At 41.3% G+C, this 19,302-nt stretch overlaps 1 protein-coding gene across 2 annotated transcripts in view; it reads right to left on the bottom strand.

The window, feature by feature from the left end:
• The window catches only part of UBE2M (ubiquitin conjugating enzyme E2 M), a 173,610-nt gene extending 155,302 nt beyond the window's left edge, over positions 1-18,308 (bottom strand). The window contains exon 1 of one of the 2 annotated variants that reach the window (XM_078654817.1): positions 17,666-18,308. In XM_078654817.1, coding sequence (XP_078510943.1) covers positions 17,666-17,774 — 109 coding nt within the window. In that variant the 5' untranslated portion in view covers positions 17,775-18,308. The remainder of the gene's footprint in view (positions 1-17,665) is intronic. The other variant, XM_078654816.1, reaches the window with a different exon arrangement.
• Positions 18,309-19,302: the final 994 nt, after the last annotated feature.

The raw sequence follows: 19,302 nt of genomic DNA, 5'->3' as shown, positions 1-19,302 counted from the left end.
AGTACTCCGGTGCTCCAGCATAGTCCAACACCCTAAGTGTTCGGATCCACTCTTGTTTTCGACCCACCTAGTCGGGTTCGCCCGAGAACAGCAACTTTGCAACTGCTAGCCTCCATAGACTTTTTCCCGCCTTACGCGTGAGAGTTCCCACTCTGCACACGACGTCCACAGGCCTCCTGCATCTAATCCCAGTGTTTAGAATTGTAGGCCTAGCGATTCCTGAGTCTAGAAAAGTATTACTAACCTGCTAGCAAGTTCGCATTCCACTTACTGTGTATATGGTTTTTCGTGCCCCTAGGGCATTTGTGTAAATTGTGCGACTTAAAGTATTTTCGTAAGAGTTTTGTTGTGTGCTTAGTTCCCTGACTCATAAAGAGTTCAGGGTAAACTTGTTATAAATAAATATCTGTTTATTTTCATAACAACTTGTGTGGTGTCCTTTCACTTGGTGTTCAAGGGGTAATGTGATGGTAAAACAGCTGGCTTAACATGCCCTCTAGAGTCTTAGCCTTAGACTGCTCGTATCCATGCTACTAGGATAGCTGGTCTATAAGGTTGACTTACAACCAATCATCAATAAGGGTTGTTTGGACTGATACATAGTGATCACTAGAATAATGAGCACTGCATATCAGGCCAACTTCTCACAGGGTTAGGGCGGCAATCCTTTTTGGCTGCCCTAGCACTGCACTATCAATTCCCTACATCATACACACACAGTAACTTGTCATTAAGTAACCAGAAGCTTCAATAGTAAAGTTGCAACTAGTTTTCCCTGAACTTGATAAAAGCGGAAAGAAAAATGCAGTGGAGTGTAACAGTTCTTCTCTTGTGCCACGCAGGTGACTCTCAGAAGCAGAGTTCAGAATACATAATTGTGATGATTGTACCAAAGCTTTTTTTCTAACTTTAGTTTCTAAGGAAGCATCTTGTAAATGTCTCCTGCAAATTTACCTCTAAGTATCCACTCAGTTTCTCAAAATGATCCTGTTAACACATGGGTAAAAGACATTGTCATTTACAATGGCAATAGCTCGAACTGAATCAATTACGTGACCTTTTGCATTTGTAATGCTGGTTTTTCTATGCATTCTGTTTGTGCTCTGCAGCACTGGCCCTAATATTGAATAGCTGCTGTCTATTTGATCAGGCGAGGGATGCGCATTCAATTGTGGCCAAAATGTGATACTTAATCCATATGTAGAAACATATTTCATAGAACATTTTAGACTGTTTTTTTGACATTACTATCGATTTAAAGAGGATTTGAAATGGAGTTGTACTTTTCCAGCCTCATGAATAAAACACACTATTCCAGCATTCTTGGAAAGGGCACGTTGATGAACGTCGGGGTGTCTTCTCATCTGCCTCAGTTAGTTATCCATGTCAAACTTAGCAGACTAAAAATGCCATGTAAAGTCTGGTAGATCAAGCAAGTCTTTGTTTGCTTCACAATTTTATACGCTCTCTTTTGCCATTTTCCCCCACAAATAAATCCAGTGATGACGTACTGTAATTTTTGTTTTAATAAAATTAAAAAAAGATTGCCATCTGGAAGACTTGAAATATATACAGGAAATAAGCAAGAAAGCGGACTAAACTCACTTGGAACACAGGCAAAATATGTAGGTGATGCTATATTTTAAGACAGACGGTAATGGCCTTTGAGATTAAAATCTACAATACAAATTGAGCCTCGATAAAAATGTAACCTCTAAATAAGTAGCAGTTGAACATATGGATGGGTACACGTACAAGAGAGGCTGCTTAGGACTACAGTCTGTGTTTTAGAGTTATTGAAGGTATATCCCAAATAAACTCTGAACTACTTTGTTATATATTCAATAGCAGGTCAAATTTGCACTGAATTACAGTTAACCATAGTTATAACTAATGCAAATACCCATTTTTTAAAGACCATTATGAGGTCTTAAAGGAATGGTCTCAGGGTGCATATGGATTATTCCCATTAAATGCCCCATAGAGAGAGCAAAGAGCATTGGGGACAGTGGACAGACTTGTCCAGCACCCATTTCAACGTGGAAACTGGGACTGAGGTGGCAAAATACAAAAGCAGAGTGCTGTCCAGTTTTTTTCAAGCTCAGGAAAACAAAATAAAATGCCTATTGCAGGACATTACACATGATATATAATTAGCAAAGAAAGGAATTAAACCAATTCACGTCTAGTGTTCCCCCAAGAAGTGCTTCAATTTAGGTGATTGACAGATCAGGTGATCCCCCACCCTTAACTAATTGTGGTGGTTGAATATTATTATTTTTGTTTTGGTGCTTATCCCTTACGTAACAGCTACGACAAAAGAGTAGACAACTGATCATCTGCTTCAGATTACAACAGGTACAGATCTCCTACGTTAAATTTGGCAAATGACAATTTCAGTATGGAGCCAGGATTTCCGAAGGCAATTGCCCCCTTTCGGCCCGTGTTATCATAGCATTTGACATTTGTACTGAGCAGGCATCAAAACAACATCTTGGCCTGGCGTACACTGCAAGATTCTGGATTGTGTGAAAAAGAAAAAACTTCGACCAAAGTGACCAACTTGAGTCTACAGATACAGTGATACACAACTGTCATTCCTTCCACCCACAACTAGAAACACTGGTGCACATACATGATCATAGATGTCAGAACAGCTCCACCCACCCGCATATCCTCCATCAGTAACGCAGCAATTCTAGCTCGTAACACCTTTGCGAACACTTGACAGTCTTCACATCTCCCATTCTCATGCCCTTTCCTCAGTCATGTGTGTCCTCTTCTGGTGTCTGTGTCGATAATTTACCAGTATTGCATCGCAAGTATGAGGCAGGGCAATTTCATAACGTGAAGCAGATCAGCCCAAACTAGTGAACAGAGGGCAAGCAGTGTCTGTCTGATGAAAACATAGATTTTTTTGGGCAGGTGTTAGGTATGCTCCGTATATGATATAAAATTGTATGAGCCGGAATTTCACATTCTGTGGGATGTGTGTGGGTCCTGCCAAGATAGTTGTCCACGCCCTATCTGTCCAGGGACGATCGTGCTCTTCCTCCCATCAGGCTAGCAAGCGTGTCAGTTGAGGCGTTGTGTGCGTCATTAACGAGGCAGTTAAAAAATGCACAATGTGACTATCCGTTCCCATAACCTGTAAGTATTGTACTACTAAGTGTGGCTGCTGCTCAGTTGCCAAAATCGCCCATGCACGTGTCCGTGTGGTCAGTAGCGAGCTGTGTAGAAAAATGTCCCAAGTGGCAAGTACGCGGGTCCTGCCAGGTCCTCATTAGACAGCAAGACAACATCACCGTACAGGACTCCCAGTGTACATAGCCCGGCTGCATGCCAAGTCGTTAGCTCAGCCCCAGACGTGCTGGCACTATGCCTGGGTGTGCCTAGGCAGGACAGCGGAGGTGCATACGGAATCACCGAATGCGTCAAGTAAAGGCTCCATCAGTAACAGGGGTGCGCAACAGCCAGTAACAGGGGGTCTTGGTGGGGTCGGTTCTAGTGATCGGGTGGAATAGGTGGTGGATATTAGGCTTCGACCCAGGGAGGCAACATGGTGCTGTTTCAGACAACTGTAGGCCTGAGAGCCATTTGGCTACCCACTGTAGATGAGTTGCCAAGTAATATAGTTCCAAATTTAGTATTGCTAACTCTCCCTGATCCAGAGGCGCGTACAATTTCGTCAGTGCTGCCCTGCAGCGCCACACATTCCAGATGAATTCACACATTTTTTGTTCAAAGTCTTGAAAAAATTAGCTGGTACGTAAATGGGCAGATTAGAAAAATAGTACAATATAGCCTTTTAGCCTGCCGTAGAGGGCTATACCGGCTATTAAAGGCCCTCTCCAGCGTTAAAGGCCCCGAGCCGCAAGCGAGAACCTTTAACAAGGGAGAGGGACTTTAATAGCCGGTATAGCCCAGCTACGAAGGGCTATAAGGCTATTAGAACATTCTGCCACTAGAGGGCAGAATGTTCTAACAAAATAGAATAAAGCCTTATGGGAGCGAGAGGGGATTGGAATCCCCTCAGGGTCCTCGAAGCCTTTGTTCACAGCCAGAGCTGTGAACAAAGAAACATTGGAATGTTGGAGCTCCAGGCCTATACCAGCCATTATAAACCTGGAGCACTCCTTTGTTTTCAATGGAGCTCCCAACATTCCAATGTTCTAATAGTCTATAACGGATCACCATCTTCAACAATGTGATCCGACCAATCACAGATAAAGAATGGCGTCCTCCAGAACACTATTTGAGTTCATAAAAGAAAACAGGGAGGAATTCCTCCAGTTTACCTGAAGGCCTGACAGTCCCGCGAATTGATGCAGTATTTCAGCTATCGCACCCGGTATATTGTGGACATTCCGGAGGAAAAGAGCAAATCATCTGCATATAGGGATACTACATGCAAGCCATCGCCCAGCCGTAAGCCCCGATCCCTGGTCCTCCTGCAAAGATCTGCGGGATCCCTGCCATGTGCCACGCCCAATCGGTATCGATTCAGATATTAGCGAACCAGTCCCAACCCTAATGAGAGTATGTTCATATAGAATTTTTTTTTTTTTTTTTTTTTTGTGAAGTAACAAGGGCCCCCTGATACGGATAAAAATCCTGGGTCAGGGAAAACATACAATGTGAAGGTAAACACCCAGGCTATCAATTAAACAGAAACCAGCTATGTATTCGACTGAAATATTCCCTAAAGTTAGAAACTTTAAACCATAACACAAACAAATATAATGATATCAAAAATAGTATTTTTTAATAAAAACAAAGATAAATTTATACAATGTGAACATATAATTATAATAGATTATCGATGCAAAAATGATGAGTTTTCTAATTGAAGAAAACATAAATTTAAAACATATTAAGATAGACACTGATACATATTCTTTCTAAAGTTTTTTGTGGCTGTTGAGTTTGAGTCAACGCGTTTCGACACGTCGTGGTGTCTTCCTCAGGACAGTTATACGTTCAGCCAATATGTCTGACTGCGATCTCTCTTCAAGATTTACCAGCCAAAACCTTCATTAAAAACCAGACTGATTGAGGCACCGTTATTTTCATTTTCTAAGATTCGGCATGCCACAAAAAACTTATATGTTCACATTGTATAAATTTATCTTTGTTTTTATTAAAAAATACTATTTTTGATATCATTATATTTGTTTGTGTTATGGTTTAAAGTTTCTAACTTTAGGGAATATTTCAGTCGAATACATAGCTGGTTTCTGTTTAATTGATAGCCTGGGTGTTTACCTTCACATCATATAGAAATTTTACCATGTGTATGAAACGCGCTCCAAGACCATATTGATGCGTGGTGGCTGAATAGTGTCAACAGTCAGCTAATGGCCGCTGCTTTGAGGTCAAACAGCAGCAAGTGTTATCTAATGACTTTAAGCAAACATTTTGTTGGGTTGGCTTTTCACAGGAAAGAGCTTCAGAGAACCAATCATGAGATGGGACAAAGCATTAGTATTTACTATCACCCTTGTCTACGCTAGCAATCTGCTATAAATGTTCTGTTAACAGCTTAGAGGAACCTTGAATAACAAAAATGTACTGCATGTGCTCTTAAGTTTGCAGAAATGTGCCTCAAGAAAACAGCAATGTTCAACCCATCCATGTCTCTCGGTGGCAAACAAAGAACCCCTCTGATTAATTGAGCTATTTGGCAAGGTATAGACAGGCAGACCAAAGTCCCAATAATTGTTTATATGCTTCACCTTAAGCAGCATATATTACATAACCATGCCCTCAGTATTGAAAAGGGCAGATTGTTATATTACTGGTCATAATATATAAGTTAAAAATGGAGGATGTCTCAAGCAGCCCTCACATAGTATTAGTGGCAAAAACGATGTTAAATGTACAGAAAATGAAGGATCCCATTGCAGACAATGTCAGGATTATAAAAATCATAACAGCTGCACTGAAATGCCCGTATTTGTATGCAGTGTAAAACGAACCTGAAGAGGAAAGAGACATTGTAAAATTGCTGCAAAACTGTAAAAAGAAAAATGAAAAAAACAGAGAAACGTGCAACTCAAACCACAGGTTATAGATAGTCAAAGAAACCTTTATTTGGTTATTCGTAATCATAAAGTGCAGTGCATTAAAATATCTACTTTGTTCACTGTATAAAATGTACTTTTTTTTTTTAAGTCAAAAGGATGTTTATCTTACCTTAAAATGGTTTTCATTTACATGCTTGCCATTGATAAAATCACACATCCCAAGTTTTCTAATGAATTCTTTCCTTTCATTATAGTTCATAAAACTATTTAATTTGCCAGTTGCTGTTGTAAGTCCATTTTTCGGAGGAGGTCACTTATTGGTAAGAAGAATTTTACCCCTCGACATAACAATTTGTTAGATGCGCCCACCATCCAGTAGGTAACAGCATGCCTACAGAAGCAGATGTTTAGTTCTTGGAAAATTGGTCTAAAGAGTGTCTTTCTTAGATCCTGAACTATTGAACATGTACACATCAGATATCTTATGGATTCTATTGCCACATAAATGCAGTTTGTGTTTTGCGGTCTCCCTTTCCATGTTGGAAGTATGTCTTTTGAATTGTGGACTCTTAAACAATACCATATAAAGCCCCTTTTTACGGCCAGGTGAAAATGGGTTGATATGTAGTGTTGGGGCCGCAAATGGGTGTAAGAGTTTCACTGTCCACGTGTGTCACTGTTTAGCCAGGCTATTTTTATTTTCCAAAACAGACATTTTCTTTGCTGTAGCTTTACGTAGCCTTGTGAATGCTGCGCTTTCCATCTTGGTATCCCAGGCTTTCTTGGATGTCTAATTCGGCTAGAGCTTTTCCCAGATGGGCGCCCCATGAATTGGATTGCTTTTGCTCCATCTGTGCCTTAATTTCTAACAAAAACAAGTTACTCAGTGGATCCACCTTTTGAGGCACGAAGTTACCAGCATAGTTTTACGGAGGTATTAATTCTTTGCAATTTCTGATAATGAAGTCTGAATTCTAAATGGACCTGGGCTGGGGATGCTGCTTTTGGGAGGCAAAATACTGCTTTGTATACCTTGGTTTGTAACTTGTTCAGTATATCTATTTACTTGCCACGCCATATTTCCAGTCCAAATGTCAGGGAGGGTAGCGTCTGTGCTGCCATTACTTTCATCAAGTGGCTTTGCAAAGGGCAGCTCAATTTCTTTTTTAGGAATATGTAAGCAAAGATTAATGACCGAGCGTTGGCTCTCATTGAAGTTTTTTGGTCAGTAAATGACATGTGACTCCCCATATTTATTTCCAAGTACTTGTATGGACGGACCGATTCTACCTGTTCACGTTTTACAAACCATTTGTACTTGATGAACTGCTATCCACTAAGCGTACCACTTTTGTTTCTCAGGTTGAGCTCCAGCCTTTGCGACTCAATGTAGTTTGTCGGGCGTTGATAACTCAATACCACAATACGGTCTGCGTATTGCAGGCATGTAATTGGCTCGTTCGCCAATTCGGGCAGATGGCTCTTGACGTTTATCAGATGGCTATTCATGTCAGCCAAATACAAATTTAATAAGCTCGGTGCCAACACGCAAGCTTTCAATTTTGGCCAGAGTTGATCTTGTGGTACTCTCTTGAATGCCAATTTCAAATTTAGGAAGCAGGCGAAAAACTGAGTTATCCTTCCCATGGCTTTTTCTGTTAACATTGCCAAAACTGTCAGATTTGTTATGGGTCCCCTACCAGGCCTAAATCCTGTTTGGATTTTTGGAATCACGTTTTTCTCCTCCAGCCATGCTTGGAGGTGTGCTAAGATGCAGGAGGCGTATAGTTTTGCTTCCACGTCGATCAGGGCTATCAGTCTGTAGATTTCCAGCCCAGTGCGGCTTCCATTTTTATATATTGGGTGGAAACTATTCCCTTTCCAAGAATTTGATATCCTGTTCTGGATGTAGATGGGATTGAAGAGGCGTGAAATACTCTACACAGTAGCCTGAAACTTGCATAAATAATGCGTTGGGGAGGCCATTCAGTCCACTTGCTCCCTCGGTCTTTCATTTTTTTTATTTCTTCTACAAATTGTGCATCAGTTAGTGCTATGGGTCCTTGTGTGGTTGAGTACGGCCTTTCACCTTCTAGTTCCTCACTTTCTGAAATTCAATGCTTGATGTTTCTGCACTAATCATTCCCTCTAATGTTTCTGCTGTTGATCCTTTGGTGTGCTGAATCTGAATTTGTTTAAAGTTGGAGTTTTCCATGGGTAGCACTCTTTGCCCCTTTGTCTCCAGGGTGATCTTCCTATTTTGGACCATAGAATACATTTTGCGCACATATGCTTTTCAGGTTTCTTCACTTTTTCCAGTGTTTGGGGAATGTGCCTGTCCTTTTGTTAGACTGTTTATTATGCCCAACAAATCATTGTTGTTTGCTGGCCTAGAGTAGTTTTCCCCAAAGGTCTTCCTTATACGCCTTTTTTGCCTCCCTGCATTCTTTCATATTTTTCTTCTTAATTGCGATTTAACTGTCATCCATTTTGTCCCCTTTCTTGCTGCTGCCTGAGCTCTCACCTACCTGGCTATTTTCCTTCATCTTCGCACAGATTTGTATTGTTCCATGGTTTATTCCGGACTTGTTGACCAACAAAGTCCCTCTGTCTTGCTGGTTTTACTGGAAAGTTATTTAGTGGAGTGTTTTCTAAAATTACTCACGCGTTGACAATATTTTCCTTGTTCTGGATTCCTGAGCTATTTACATGCTCTTATACAACAACCATGATTTGTTCCGTTTGTTCCGGGCCATTTTAATTTGTGTTGACTTATAACTTACTGATGTTTCTATTAGGTCCTTTGTTTTTGCTTGTCTGCTGCAGTGTAACGGTCAACACTTGGGGTAAGTGGTTGCTCGTCGGACAGGGATACATTTTAAAGAAGTTCACCGTGTGGAAAAGCTCTTCACTAACAAAGGTGGATTGCATCTTACCACTCAAGTACAGATTGATGACAAGAAGGAACAATTGACACGGTTTGTGAAAAATCCCAATGCTAGTCAATGACTGATAAGGATCTGGGCTAGTCTCTCAATAATGATGACTGGTGTCTTTTCTCCAGGCTAAGGAAAAAACTGAACAAAACAACCAGGAAACATTGAAAATGGGCACATGCCTAATATCCAGAAGGGTGTGGAACCGTTTTGTTACTATGACTTCAACATATGACAAACCAACCCAATTATGCAAATAAAAAAACAAAATGAAGAGGCCAGAAACTTATATAATCAGAATGGGTGAACTGATAGACAAGCTAGGGGACATTTCTTTAAAATATATGTGTGTAACATTGTGACCCTTGGACAAGGTTAGAAAAGTGCTTTACAAAATCGAGCAATAAAGAAATTGGTGGTACACATCACTCAGTCACACAATTCTTTAGGGGGCACACAATTATTATTATAAACATAATGAGAGAACAAGAAAACAATTAAGCTTAAGTATATAGAGTTTAGGATTGTCAGGTAACTTAGATGTCCCTTCAGTCTCGACTTAAACAAAATGAAGGACCACAAAGCTAACAAGCAGGTATGGAAAGTGAGGCTGAGGGCCAGTTTCATCTGTACATCTGAACCAAATATCTGATCATGCTCCTCATTTATTTCCCATTTATATTAAAGTACCTGATAAATACATCATGGCAGGAAAGTGTTGATTCGGTGCACAGGCCCAAAATGTTCACTGGTTGCCCAGATTGGAACTCAAGGCGTGACCATACAATGGTTGCAGTATAGAAGCTTAATCAGAGTTATCATGAAACAGTCCTTTATCCCTTGCAGAGATTATTTACTTCGGATAATCAGATGATAAGGACATGACAGTACGCATATAAGACGAAAATGTAAGGATACGGGGACATTGAACACCTGAGATAGTGAAAAGAAATAGAATAATAATCAGATCTAGTATGAAAACCTTAACTAGAAGAAAATGATATATGCTTTTGAGTAGCAGGAATGTTTATATTGTGTAGGAGCTCTGAAAATATTAAATGCTATTTGCCTGGACCAATCCATTTCAAACTCACTCATTTTTAGGTCTCGCCTACGCAGCGCAGGAGGACTTTTAGCCGTCGCTCTGCTCTTTTTAGAGGCACATACTCGTGATTGTGGTGGCATCCACCTTGCGGGAGCGCGCAGGGGCATGCCACAAGCACGAGTATGTGCTTCTAAAAAGAGCAGGCAGCGCGCACACGCTCGCACTCCCCTCTCCCGGGCCAGCAAAAACACGATTGCAGTGCCAGCAGTGTGTTTTGCTTTTGGTGTGACAAGCACGCGTGTGCTTTTAAATAGCAGCCGGAGTTATTTCCTTGTGTGATTTTTCTTGTGTTGGCTTTATTTCTTCTCGTTATACGTAAAGCCAAGGTTGCGTTCCCAACGGCGGCCGACTTTGAAGCTGGGAACCAGGTTCGAGTGTGGCGAGGGCTCGAACATTCTGTGATTGTAGACCAATCACAATCTCCCGGCACTGAAAATGCGTCCCTCTGTAATGCAATTGGAGTTCATGTAAAGTGGGCTAATATGTTTGAGTCGAGTTTTGCAACGCACTGTTGTCTGTCTTTTGTATTTGGCTGTAATGTGTTAGTCTTTCTTTTATTTCTCTTTGGCACTGCATTCTTACGAAGATGGCGATCCCCATGGCGGTAAATTCCGGTAAGTGCTTATTGAGGGGATTACCCCCGGCAAGTGTGAAAGGGGCATGTGGAGTAAGTGGCCGGGGTTAATTAAGCCACTATCAGGTCCAGCAGTGACTTTCCCCATACACACGACTCATGACCCCACCCACCTCTTACAGTCAGTTGCCTACAGCCATTCCGTAACTGCACGCCCTGCTATACGCCCCTTCCTGACATCGCTAGAGCAGTACGTGCATTTTAGCCCATTTAAGAAACAGGATTGTGGACCCACTACGGCCTATTTCTGTCTCTTACTGCCCTCATCCAGACAATGCCCGTAGGTCTCTCTTTCCATTACGATCCGCTCTATTACTCCGATGGATGAGTGTTGACCTCTGCTTGGCCAATGTTTTACACCTTTTTCTTCACCTGCTTGGCAGTGGCCATGTCACGCCGCAACTGCACTGCGTAATGGCAGCCAAAAGGACTTTGTGTATTAGAAAGGAACCCCTTTATAGTGCTGTTTCACGCTAATAGCGTATCAACTAATGCACTGTCCATGCTGGAAACAGTTTTTATAGTGTTCTGCCTCTTGCACATTTGCTTTGCTTGTAGCCCCCGACCCTTGGCCTATAGGAGTATACTGTCCAGTACGTTTCTCTTTTACATCCTGGAACTTGTAGTTCTGCATTTATAATAGGCATGTCAAAGCTACCCTTACATAGATTTCAAAACCTAGCTAAGCCCAGACAACTACAAATTACATCTCTGCCCACGCCTGACATGCATAGCCTTCTGGTGAACGACTTGCTCCCAAACCTCTTCATTTGTGTTGCCCAAATTGTTAAACTACAGCATCAAAAGTGACGTTGGATTTCGTAAGTGCGAGTGGCGTATCATATCTACATTAACTCCTCCTTGCACCCATACGATATTGTTTGCATAGATATTCCTATGACCATCAATCAGATCTACAATGCATGACACATTAAGGGCATCATATAACAACTGGCAGCAGACAAGGTATATTGTGATTGTGTAAAAGAAGGATAGGTTCCGGATTTAGAGTATCCGAATTTCAGGACCTGAGTAAAGTACATGATTGTGCAAATTAAGTCAAGGATGGCTGTCAACACTTTGAACTAGTTTAACACCAAGATTGGGCTCATATGCTAAAGCGGAGCATTGAAAACCTTTTAAACAGAATTGGGGAAGACTATAGGTCTGGTTTCAGTGTTCCAACCCATTCAAACAGACTGTCATAAAAGGTTTGTGCACAAATGCGGTTTCATTATATTAAGTCATGCCCAACTGGCTTTGACAATGCTGGTAAAAGTGGCAGACAATGACTGCCTTTTCTATATCATGCATACTGGAGATAAAGAATTAAATCTGACAAACAGCAGGATGATTGATTACTTTTCAGATGTGAAATAGTCCCTCTTGCAGTCTAGTGGAAGCAATTCCTAGAAGACAGAATGATGCACCATAACAGGGATGTGGAATTCCTATAGCCCGACGCCCAGGACATATTGTTTGGGGTCAAGGGCAACAAGTTTTAATGTGTATTTTGTCCTTGGGACAGGTAGGCCCAACCCCCTGCAGCACAAACCCTTTGGCTACCAGTTTGCAGTAGCACATTAAGGGCCAGGGAAGGGCACCGCCTGAAGTTATTATTTGTGTGCCTATGTTAATGCTGTTCAAACTGTATTTATGGTTCATTTATTGAAAACAGTTGTTATTATTAGGGTGAGCGCTCTAAGTAAATGTAAGGTCTGACTGCACTACTGACAGTGGTTACAGTATAAAAATGTGTACTCACGGTTTCAAAGTTTAGCAATATGAGGCTATGCATAATGCTCCCAGAATGCTCTCTGATTAGATGCAAATATTTTCAGAAGCTTGAGAGCAAGATTAATGACTCTTTGCTTTCAATATAAAATGTTCCCAAAAAAATGAAAGTAGGAAAAAAATGTTTTTGCTAAACTACTGTGAAATTTCAGGTACCGTTTCTTTGCAGCATCATTTAGTAAAATGTGTTGATGCATGCTAGTATTTCGCAAAAATGTTCATATTGGAAAATTAGTGTAATCAGTTTCAATAAGATAATGAGAAACATAAAAATAAACAAGCACTGGCAAAGCCAGTAGGTCTGAAATTAGTGGCCAGCTTTTTAGTTTTGCCAATACGTGACTTGTTTTGGCATGGTTTTTGTAAAGCCTTCTTGATGTGAGAGCAGACGGGCCCTCACCATTATAACAAACATTGGCAAAAGTTTAAAAAAATGGTCTAAAAAAAGCACACACTGCCACATTAGTTACTGCCACTGAGCAAAACTACTTTGTGTGCCAATATACTCCTTGTGAAAGAGCTTAATGCCGTCACTCACAGTGAAGCCAGCCGATACAGAGAGAGGGAGAGAGAATTTTAACAAACACAAAAGCTTGTGGTTCACGCCAGACCAAATTAGGGGCCCTATTATTAAAGAAAGTCTTAAAAGTGCACCCTGGGTATATGTCCTTGCATTAAGTGCAGCTATATGGCTTTCGTGAATTTACAAGAATTTATAGAAGTAGGGCAAGAAATGTACTCGTGGAAAATATTTGTGAACTGCAGTTTATCATGAGCAAACATTTCTCAGTATGGGAAACGATTAGAGAAGAGTTTTTGAAAACCCTTAAAAACACCCTTAGTAGATTTGCACAGACTTAAAGGGCATTCCAACCCTGGAACTATTGCTTACCACTGCCTTCAGTCCCAGTAAGTAGATCTGCAGAAACGTGGCAACATAAAGGGATTGCTAGTATTCAAAAGCTACTATGGTATGAGCCCTGGCATAATCAGAGAGGCTATATAAGAGCTCTTATATAATGATATTGCTGCCATAATTCGTCGCCGAACCACATGGCACCAAAGGGACAAGTGGATTTTGTAACAGGACAAGTAGATTTATGAAGCAACTTGCCCCATGGACAAGTAGATATTTTAATAAATTCCACACCCCTGACCATAGAGCCAACATTAGTGTACTCCCATGTGTGGAACCAAAGCTCACTGTTTTTAAAGAATTGCCAACAATAGGTCTTTCAGACAGATATGCTGTCAACCCAGACTTAATAAGTGTTGCCTGACTTAAACATAGTTACTAAGATGGGCAGTTACAGATGATCCTTTAAGTCTACAGTTGTAAATGCAAGACTCTTCAATATGTGGGGAGGGAAATTTTCAGCTGTTTTTATATGACTAGAGGATTTTGTTGGTCAGTAACCCTATTTTTTTTTTAACAAGTTGCCCGTTTAATTTACAGGATGGGTCTGTCAGTTGCTTGGCTCGTGCTTTCGATCTTAGGTTCAGTCAGATTCCTGTCTGAATTCTATCAATAATGGGCCAGCAATTGCATTTTTCAGAAAGCAGATGTGTGATGTGTAAACTCTGTTAGCTTAAGGTTACACTATGAACAGCAAAAATAATAATACTTAGTGATATTAGTGTAGTTTTTGCTACCACACTTATTTGGCGTTTTGAGGCTTTGCAAACAATTGGTGCTATTATCCAATTTACTGGTACCCACACGAATGTCTAAGCAGGAATTGAAACTGAGAACTCGATAGAACACGAGTAAGTCTCTGCGCGACAACAACACAACACAAGCATTTTCAATGCAACAGGTCTCATATTTCTGAAAACTTAACTTATGGCAATCCTAATAATAATGCAACGCCAATAGCTCAAACATTCAGTAATGCAAGACCTATTGCATTGCAAATGCTTGTTTAAAATTACGTTTCTCACACCAGGTCTTTAAATATTTGGTATCTAAAACGATAAACATCTAATTGCATTTTCAGCTGTTTATTGATGCCTTTCACGTTTACCCTCTCAGCCCCCACCTAAATAGTCTTCTAAAATACATTTTTAAACCTGACAATGTAAATTGTATGGAATTACCATTTTACAAAGTATGCCTACTTGGTACGGGGATACGCTAATCAAAAAAGTACATGGCTAACAATGCACAAAGTGACCACAGGCTACCAACCAAGGCTGTTCCAGTGTAATATGTTTCCCCACCTATAGGAACCATGTTTTCCACAGATATATTTAAATTGAATTCCAATATGGCCAGTATCTTTAAGTTGAAGGCCAGTAAAAAAACTTCGAAAATCAGCATAAGCCATCATTTTATCCTCTTTGAAATATAATATTAAAGTGGTAAATGGAAGAATAAGACTGCAGAAGTCTATAAATTTGGTATGTGGAATGTGTGGGTTACAGAATAAGTTAGGCTCTCCAGATTGGCTGCGTTTTGCCGTTGGTTCTGATGCTATATGCATACAGGAAACCTGGTGTGTGAACCCAACCCACGTGGAGGGTTTTTCCTCACATTTTCTGGATGCTGCACTTTCCCCAGCAGGGCAGGCCAAAGGGGGGTTAGGGGATTACAGATGGTAATATCTAATATTTACCTGTTACTGCTTAAAGGCTTTCATCCGTAGGACCCCACTCCCAGTTCCTGTGGTTGGCTACAAAGGGGGGCCCTGACGTCGTGGTGTTCATTTTTTATAACCACGTATTTGATACCACCCGTAGTACGGTGGTGCATGCCCTTAAAAGGGGCATGAGCTTTTTGCCAATTTTATATTGATATGGGCAGACAATTTCAATATACGGTCATGGGCATTTCCTGTGAAGCAGATATGTGGTTATTCTAGCCTCGATTGGGATGGTATTACCATATGGCTGTTAACTCACTCTGCAAAAATTATAATCCTGTATTAGCTGCCTGGAAGAAGGTGCTGCAGGAAGAGGCATGGTCAAATTGACCCAAGCCGTTGAAAGGAAGGAGAATAAGCTATTTTGGTAAACAGTTTAAAGCACTTTTTAAAAAACGATTTAATTGCAGCCATTAATTTCTTTGGCTCCTGTTAAGCATGGGTAGCCCATTGTTCTGCTATTTTTAAACGGAATCCGGAGGATTATTGCTAAACTGTGTGTGAGGGAGAACCAAATTGGAGCTCTCTTCCTCAAAATATTACTCTGAAGAGGCTCTCCTCGCTTTACATCATAGTGCAGGCAGAAAGGCCGCCGGTTCTGATGGGATACCAGTTGATGCTTTTAAAGCAGCTTGGGCTCTATGGGGACCCATTTCGACACAGTTGTAGAGAGTATGACGCCATCCTCCTGGGCTGTCTTAATAAATGTACCAATTTGTAACAAGCATTGGCATGGCCAATAGGTTTCACCTTGGGAACCTTATAAGTACTTAGTTATGCAGCACAATATCCTTGGTGCAACAACATTAACCGTAGCATGGATAAACACTTATAAAGGTCCCAAAGGCGAGACCTACTGGCTATGCAAATGCTTGTTTCAATCTAGCTGGGTGACCAACAGGAAGCCATGGTAGAATAATACCACACAAGGATACTAAATAAATATACAATATAAGCCTGGCACAAATTTGTAGCAACGTTTCCGAGCTACACTAGTAGACTGTACCACTCAAGTCCAGATCGTATTAAAATACACACAGCTCATGCAGAGGAGTCAAAATGGATTTCCGAAACGATTGTGTGCCCCTATAATTCCTTCACTTTTAAACATGTTTAAATATACACGTTTCTTCAGCCTTTTTAATATGAATTGCACTTTCCTACTCCTTCAAGCGCTTTCACTGTTCAGGAAGGTGAAAAGAAATGCACTTCCCCAAATGGAGACAAAGATGAAATAGTACTCCTCAACCAACTTCTACTTTTCCTTATCCAGAACATGTCAGGGTAGACTATTACCCTAAAAGAAACAGCAGTTCGTCAATCATTCTCCTTCTGGTTTTTCAGCAGGCAAGTGACAAGAGACCCTCAAAATGTACTGCAGGACTAAGTAGTCTGATGTGTAAAGATATTTTTACGGTCGCAAAGCCGCAGATTCACGAAGTCAAGGGTACTGCGACCACTAAATACACTTTTACTATTTAAAAATGTACTTTTACAATCCTTTCAAAATCACAAATAGCAGAGGACATGAAAAATCAATCCCCCTCCTATTTGTGATTCGAAAAGGATGCATCAGCCTCATCGATCGGATACCAACACGTCAAAAAAGTTTGTATGTGTTTCGCAAAAAGGAAGTTTTTCCCAATCGAGAGTGAGAATCTGGACCAGTGCAGGAAAAATCTATTGTCTGCCGAATTGATAAGTTTTTAAAATATATTCTCCATGTTAGAAGGCTGAGAAGCCTCGAATGAAGAATGTGTGATAATACCAATCAGTATAAAGTCTGCATCGCAAATTAGTTTACCCGAGTGCGCGCATCTATTAGCCTTCTGATAAAATCATTTCAGGAACTTTTTTTTTCTTTTTAATTAAGTTTTGAATATAGTCAGCTATGACTATATTATGTTTAATACACAAGAGCGTGTACTTTGCCAAATTAAACTATCAAAAACCTACAACCAAGTAAAACGTGTTAAATAAGAATACTCTGAACAGTGTCATACAAACGCATTCATGTTACAAAGCGCTATGTCGTATTGGTAGGGTTGGGCCGCCATGAGTACAAAGACTAAAACGAAGAGAACCCCAAACGAGGCTTGTAGTGTCAACAATAGGGGCGAGATTACAAGTTGGGAACTGTTTATTTTATGGAGACTCGGTGATGAGGTATATCTTCTGGAGAGGGACTGTTTATTAAAAGGGTTGTGCTCTAAGCTGATGGTGGGGATTGTTTTAGCAGCAGTCGTGATCTTGAGAGGGTCCCCTTTAGGGCTGACCATGGCCTGGGGTTTATGGGAATCGAGAGAATAATTGACTTTATTTAATTGTATTTACTTTTACTTTAGACTGAATGGGGGAATGTGTGCTTTATGAAGGTGAGTGCGGTATAGATCTCGTACAAGAGAGGGAGGTAACATGTCCGGGTTCAAGCTGAGTCAGCAATGTATTAGAGGGGGACTCTGTGCTGGACGGCTTAGCTCTTTTCTGACGGTGTCATGGGACAAGCAGACTGTGTAGAGGGGGCTCACCTTTCTGAATACGAAGCTGGGCGGCGGATGCCTTCTTGCTGCTCCCCTTGGTGCCCCCCGCAGATTCTTCCTCCTTCTTTTGCTGTTTGAGGGAGAAGAGTTTGATCATCTTGTCGTTAAGGTGCCCGGAGGCCGGGCTAAAAGGGGGTTTGGGGGCCTGGCGGCCCAGGAAACTGGGACCCTGAGGTACTGTTGGTATCCCCCGCACCGGGCTTCCTCTTAAGATCCTCCCGTAGGTTCCGGCCTGCTCTAAAGCCGCGGGCTCGCGTGTCTTTTAACTAGAGCTACTCTATAGGACTCAGACAAGGGTAGCTCACTGCTTCCAGGACTGAACAAATGCCGCGAGACCAGAAGGCGCTGCGTGAGACCGGAACTCAAGAAACGTTGGCGGGGCTTAAAGGCCCTAACAACGATCAGGGGCACTCGGGTGGTTCCGGAAACTATCAGTCAAACATCGAACAACTCTTACAACATTAGGAAACACCAGTGCCAAGCCTGGGTTTCACCCTCGAAACACCGGGATACGTAGAAATAAAACTCAGTTACATCATTGTCCGGGATTTCTCGGGAACGTTAGTGACACATCAAAAGACATTGCAATAGAAAGAAGACTCTCGCTGCCAGACCTTTCGAACTACAACTCACAGATATAGTTAAAACAGAAGACAGACAAAGAAGCTAAAACTCCCGCTTGTTAAAGGACAAAGTGATCAGCCATGTTGGAAAGGCGTTAATCGTCCAAACTGTTGTCTGAGTATTGTATAGCATACCTACCTTCCAACTCGCACTTTGCCACAGTGTGGCACACGATATTGGCTCCCTTCACACGGTCACCCGGTGAGGAGCCGATATCACATAGTGGCGAAAATACACGGTAAACAGTGGGTTTCCAGCTAGTTTTCGGAGGATTTTAACTCCCGGCGTTTATTTTATTTATTTATTTATGCGTTTTTATATAGCGCGGACTTTACCCGAAGGCGTCAGAGCGCTTCACAATAGGAACAGTAATGACACATGAGGAGAAAATTACAAGTCAGCATGTTACAAAAGCAAACATTAAGTTACATGAGGCAAAAGTGACAGTTGTGAGCAAACAAAATACATGAGGTAGCAAACGGTGCAATACAGGAGGAAAAAGTGACGTGTGCATGTTACAAGAGAAAACAAAGTACAATTTGAGGTATAATACTGCAATATATGGCAGACACTCAAGCACAAGAACAAACGTTACGTAGGCAGTGGTGGCACTTGTGCAAGTATCTAAAGCAAACAAAATGTAAGAGGTATCAAACAGTGTGTTACAAGAGAAAAGTGGCGTGTGCATGTTACAAAAGAGTACCAAACACAGGTACAAGGATAATACTGCAATAAACAGCAAACACTCCAACCACAAGAACACACTGGGAAGGCACTTTCATAGTCATGGAATGTAGAATTTTCTGTAATGGAAGGTCTTCCTTCAGGTAATAGAGAGGGCGTGAATTAAATTTGGAAGTGTCTTTGGAGGAGGAGAACTTTGAGGTCCGTTTTGAAGGCCTGGAAGGAGGTGGTGGTCCGGAGCTGAGGCGGAAGTGAGTTCCAGATTCTATTACCGGACTGGAGGCTTCAGATTATGCTTCTCATTCTTTACTGCAAAC

Source organism: Lissotriton helveticus, chromosome 7, assembly GCF_964261635.1.
Source record: "Lissotriton helveticus chromosome 7, aLisHel1.1, whole genome shotgun sequence".
Taxonomy (NCBI): Eukaryota; Metazoa; Chordata; class Amphibia; order Caudata; family Salamandridae; genus Lissotriton; species Lissotriton helveticus.
This window is presented reverse-complemented; position numbering and strand designations above follow the sequence as displayed.